This window comes from Tachyglossus aculeatus, chromosome 11 (genome assembly GCF_015852505.1).
Source record: "Tachyglossus aculeatus isolate mTacAcu1 chromosome 11, mTacAcu1.pri, whole genome shotgun sequence".
Taxonomy (NCBI): domain Eukaryota; kingdom Metazoa; phylum Chordata; class Mammalia; order Monotremata; family Tachyglossidae; genus Tachyglossus; species Tachyglossus aculeatus.
In genome coordinates, this window is record NC_052076.1 from 59,002,597 (window position 1) to 59,008,596 (window position 6,000).

Genomic DNA, 6,000 nt, shown 5'->3' on the forward strand with positions numbered 1-6,000 from the left:
GAGCATTTCTGTACAAAGATAATCCAGACAGCAAAGGGGAGCAAAGCAAAGCTGAAGGGAGGACATGGGCAAAGGACTGGTAGTGAGATTATATGAGAACAAAGTACAGAGAGTAAGTTGATAGTAGAGGAGCGAAGAGAGCTTCAGGTTGGAGGGATGTTGTGAACATGTGTTCAGATCCATGAGGAGAAGGGACAGGGGAAGCTTTGGGGTGTGTCCTTACATGTTGAAGGAACACTGGCTTTTCCAAAAAATAGTTTCCCCTCCTAGTTTGTCTTTAAGCTCTGTGTGGGACAGGGACTAGGTAGATTGCTCGTATCTACCCCAGTGCTTAGAACAGTGACATATAGCAAGTGCTTAACAAATGCCATAACAATAATAATAATAGTAATTTTTGTTAAGCATTTACTATGTAGTGAGCACTGTAGTAAGACCTGAGGTAAGTACAAAGATAATCAGGTCAGGCACAGGATCACACTTGAAGAAAGGTCATACACCGGGTAAGTGCTGGAGCTGGGATTAGAACCCAGTCCTCTGATTCCCGGCCAGTGCTCTTTCCACTAGGCTACTCTGAGCTCTCCATCAACCAATCTTGCAAAGAACTTAAAACAAGCTTCTCTCCTTGCCTGATCAACCCTTAACAGCCCAAGGATGGAGCATTTGATGGTAATGAGGGTTCATGAACTAAGACCAATATCAGAACTATGAGATCTCATGCCCAATTTTAGTGAGACTTTTTAGTTGCCCACAGTCAGATTTCCTTCCACTCTGGACCAGTGAGGCAGTGCTAATTTTCAGGGTACAGTAAATTTAACATTCATCAGGCTCATGAAATCATTTGCTCATAACATCTTCAAACCTTTTCGAGTCAGGTAGAAGAAATGCCTTCCAGAGTCCTTTCACCTAACAGCTCCCCTCACAGGCCTCAGCTCCCTACAGCTATGGAAGTTTGGAGTGAATATATATATTTTTTCCTGCTTAAAGAACTTCGAGATTTTGGGCTTCCCACACTGGAATTCCACTGAAGGGTCATGGCTAAAGTGATGATTTTGAAACATTCTAGACTGTGAACCCGTTATGGGCAGGGATTGTCTCTATTTGTTGCTGAATTGTATTTCCCAAGCACTTAGTATAGTCCTCTGCACACAGTAAGCACTCAATAAATATGATTGAATGAATGTAATCCTGAGATGGAAAACAGACAGGCCATAGACGAGACCTCTGCTTGAAAACCCTAGATGTGCCCCAGTCAGTGATTCCATCTGATGCAACAGAAAGATTCAAAAAGACCCTTAATGCTTCAAGTTGCAGCAGCCTGGTGGTTGAGTTATTGATAATAATAATAATAAAAGTGGTGTTTGTTAACTATGTGTTTACTATGCACAAGGCACTGTACTAAGTGCTGGGGTGGATTCAAGCAAATTCAGTTTGACCCAGTTCTTGTCCCACTTGGGACTCACAATCTTTTTCCCCATGTTACAACTGAGGTAGCTGAGGCACAGAGAAGTTAAGTCATTTACCCTAGGTCACACAGCCGACCAGTGATAGAATTAAGATTAGAACACAGGTCCTTCTGACTCCCAGGCATGCACTCTATCCAGTAGGCAGTGCTGCTTCTCTACACACACTCTCTGATGCTAATTGTCAAAGGGCCTTACTGTAGGCCCCTCTCCCACTCCTGCAAACCATAGAGGGCCTGGGGAGGGAAGATTCTATCTTCAATTGCTAATGTTGGCACAAGTGTCAGGCAAGAGGGCATGTGATCAAGGCCTTCTTCTTTCTTCCACTCCTTATGCCCTCCTCCTGAAAGCAGACACCCAGTCCAAGCAGCCAATTGACCTTTCAAGCCCCTCTGATGGCCACCAGGAAGGCAGGCTCATTTTTCAAGGCAAACTGAGTATTGACAGGTGTCCAGTTGTTGATCTAATGCAGCATTGATTCATTATTTCCACACTTCCCTCTGAATGCTTGCTCTCAAACAAAACTTGAGTGCGATTGATCCGAGTGACAGAAATACCGATGGGTAGCTCTGGTCTGTAATTAAGAGGCGAGAACTTAATAAATCCAGTCTCTTTCAGGTTGTGAGGAAAAAAATCCCCAAAACTCAGCATGGATGGATATCAATGAGTTGGCTTTTACAGAAGTTTGATGTTAACAGACTGGTGGGTGGGCCTCTTTTAATGGATTCAAGAAATTCTCTCCCAACCAAAATTACACCCCAGCCCTCGCAGAGCATCTAATGGCGCAAGTAACGATCTCTTCACCCCAACCCTGAGATTCTGGTCAACAATGCTCATCACAAAAAGTCTGGTTCCCCAGGAGGACAACAGCCCAGCCAGTCTGGCTTTCGTAATGCAAAATTGAACCAACTCACTACTTAGCCGGTCAGTAAGAAAGGTTTTATGCAGAGCATGAAGGGGAAAGAGGGAGCTGGGGTGAAATGGAGAGGACAGTTCACAGGGGAGAAAGAGCAAAGTGGAAAACAGAAAAATCCAACCTGGTGCCTGCTGGTGAATTATGTCAGCCGGATCCTGCAGGTGAATGAAGATGACAAGGCCAGCCACTCCAAACAGCAAGATGAAGGAAAACATGCACGTCAGCCTCATAATTATTGCTCTCAAGTCCATCCGGGTTTGACTCGGGGAAAAATCTCTACAGGCACGCGGCCTCCGAGTCCACTTTGTCCCTCACCACCTCATTGCTTCAGCTGGAAATCCATGGGGCCGTCATCTATGGGGTTAAAACAAGACCACATCAAAATCCCCACCCAGGTATTTTGGATCCTCTGGGTTAAGGTCACTGATAGATCTGAGGCTTGATAGCTGGTGTACCCATTCCCCTAATGCAGCTAATTGTATGCAGCTGGTCAATCTCTGCCCTGATGATTTGTCTTTAATGCTATACATGTCACTACTTATTTGTGTCCAGTGAAGAGGCATAGATGGTTTAGGAAATCAGAATCACCTTCCCCATTTGGGGAGATGGAGAGGGTCACTGGAGACCAATCTTGCCCAAGAACCATCTCAAGGGGGCTGATTGCATCAACCGTTCAACCTGTCACTTTTCATTTTTTACTTGTTAAACAAGGTGAAAACCATGAAATGAGATAATGGGCTAAAAACGGCTCTCATGAACTGTAGCCAGCAGAAGACACAATGGGAGATTGACAGGACCAAATCAAGATGTGCTCCTGGATCCAGGGGCAAAAAGGCTTTTCCTTTGAAGCCTGTACTATGTTGAGTGGGTTCAAGGATGTGGAGTGGAGGTGGAGGTGCCCAGGGAGTTGAAAAGAGCCCACCAACTTCCTACAGGGATCACTCAGAACCTGCTAACCAGAGCAGATGGAGAAGGAAGAGCGGGGTACTTAGTAGATCTTTTCCACACCCTAATTTCCACCACCGGTTCTCTGATTTGCAATTTGTCATGTGCCGTTATGACCACTGAATGCCTGCCTCTTGAGACTGATCTAAAATTCCTAATGAATTGCTCAAGTCTAAACAAGTTTTCCACAGAGAGCTGCTTCATCCTTAACCCCTTATTGAAAAAGGAAATCTCAAAACTGGCCTTTCATCCTGGCAGATTACAGAACACCTAATGTTGCCTTTGGAAACAGTTTAATGAACAAGCTAACACCACCGGCTACTTTCCTGGTGACAGTTGGGGACCGTGGTTCTCAAACCAGGTGACAGGTCCCTCAGGGGCCCCACCAAACCTAAGCAGGCTGAACTCTAAGCATCTGCCCAAAGTGGTGGTCTGGTGGTAAACTGAGGACCACATGAAGGGAGAAGTAGCATGGCCTAGGGGAAAGAGCATGGGCCTATGAGTCAGAGGACCTGTGTTCTAATCCCCTACTGAGAGCTCACCTCCTCCAGGAGACCTTCCCAGACTGATCCCCCTTTTCTCTCTCCTCCTCCCCACCCCACCACCCTACCTCCTTCCCCTCTCCAAAGCACCTGTATATACATTTGTACAGATTTATTACTCTATTTTACTTTTGTATATACTATTCTATTTATTTTGTTAATGATGTGCATATAGCTTTAATTCTATTTGTTCTGACAATTTTGACACCATTCTGTATGTTTTGCTTTGTTGTCTGTCTCCCCCTTCTAGACAGTGAGCCCACTGTTGGGTAGGGACCATCTCTATATGTTGCCTACTTGTACTTCCCAAGAGCTTAGTACAGTGCTCTGCACACAGTAAGTGCTCAATAAATACGATTGAATGAGTGAATGAATGAATCCCCACTCTCCCAATTTCTTGTTGTGTGACCTTGAGCAACTCAATTAACTTCTCTGTGCCTCAGTTCCCTCAAGAATAACAGGGAGATTCAGTACCTGTTCTCCCTCCTACTTAGACTGTGCCCAACCTAATTAACTTATACCTACTCCAGCACTTAGAAAAGTGTTTGAACATAGTAAGCTCTTAACAAATATCACTAAGAAAAAAAGGAAATGGAGGTTTTCTCCAGCCCAAAATCCTTCAAGTGACCCTCACTGACGCAGCCCGGCACACCTTAGCTAATGGCACTAGCGAATCAAGTCTGCCATCAGCCCTTCTGTGTCTTGGCACGTCGGGCTCACAGATGAGGGAAGTGGCTGGAAAAGGGATCAGAACAGCCTAGATGCCATGGGCTACCTGAGAGCAGACTGCTTTCGTCATGCCTACGACCAGGCAAGGGGATGGGGAGGAGGATAATTCAGCTCTGTCTTTGCACGTACACTAGTGCAAGCTTAACCTAAGGACGTTACTCAAACCTATTTTGTCCTCTCCTTCCCTGTGGGGACTGATAGTGTCTGAGCTGTCAGAAGTCTGGCTCGGTTGAATCGCTAATGGGGCTCCTTGAGCAGAGAGGCTGTCTATCATGCCAGTGCAGCTGTCACACGTGTGCACCAAGACGGCATGTTAATAACTCCCGTACGTTTTATTGATGGAAAGTTAGTATAGATGTAGTGGACACTTAAAATGAAATATCTTTAGATATAACTTGCATCACTTGCCTTCCCATCTCTTCCTGAAGATACTCGAAGAAGAGATGGGTGGAGAATAAAAGACACCTTCCACAAATAACTGAACTCTTCCTAGCCTGGTCAGGTCAAGTAACTCAGATTTGGGCCTGAAAAATCAAGTTATGCTTAAGAGAAATCAGGCAGGGACTGAAATAAAGGCAACTGCTGCACTGGCATAACTTTGTTATTCAGATTTAAGATCCTGGGGAATTCATCAACCTCTCAAACCAAAAAGTCAACACGCGAGTGTCTACAACATGCACAGTACTGAATTAAACCTTTGGGATCAGTACTGGCCTCATTAATATTTACTGATCACCTGCTGTGGCTGGAACCCTGTACTAGATTCTCGGGGAACATACTAGACAAATAAAACACAAAATCTTTGTCCTCGAGGAGTAATAAGGTAGATGCAAGGCTGTGAATTCAGGCATAGTCTCTGATCTATGGGATTCAGTCTATTTTCCTCCATTTTACAGATGAGAAAAGTAGTAGCAGTAATGAAGGTATTTATTGAGTGCTCTATAGGTGCTAAGCACTGTACTTGGTGCTTAGAAAAGTGCCATAGAAGCATGAGGGAAGTTCCCTGCCTATAAGGACTTTCCCCATGTTAGAGAGATAACAGAAATATATGGACAATTGTCATAACTACAATCAAGAGAATAGATACAAATAACAGGCAAGTGAATAAAATAAAAAATGAAATCATAAGTTCTGAGCTGTTGGGATGACTCAGCCTGATGACAGAGGGATCCATCAGGGAATGTTTCCTGGAGAAGGTGACTTTTTTAGGGGAGAATCTGAAGGAGAGGAAGGATGTTGTTTGGGGAGTCTGAGAAAGCATGCAGGAAGGAGTAAGCAATGGGTGGAGGTGAGAGTGTCAAGAGTAAGTACCAACTAGAGAATATGGGATATTATAGACAGCTCATGCCTATAAGAAGCTGATTGGCTGAGATGGACAACATCTTGTCTTATGCCGTCAAATCGTCTC

At 44.6% G+C, this 6,000-nt stretch overlaps 1 protein-coding gene across 1 annotated transcript in view; it reads right to left on the reverse strand.

Annotated features, from left to right (window-relative positions):
* The window catches only part of CHST8 (carbohydrate sulfotransferase 8), a 248,249-nt gene extending 245,568 nt beyond the window's left edge, over positions 1-2,681 (reverse strand). Inside the window, exon 1 of the mRNA XM_038754415.1 lies at positions 2,498-2,681. Coding sequence (XP_038610343.1) covers positions 2,498-2,627 — 130 coding nt within the window. The 5' untranslated portion in view covers positions 2,628-2,681. The remainder of the gene's footprint in view (positions 1-2,497) is intronic.
* Positions 2,682-6,000: the final 3,319 nt, after the last annotated feature.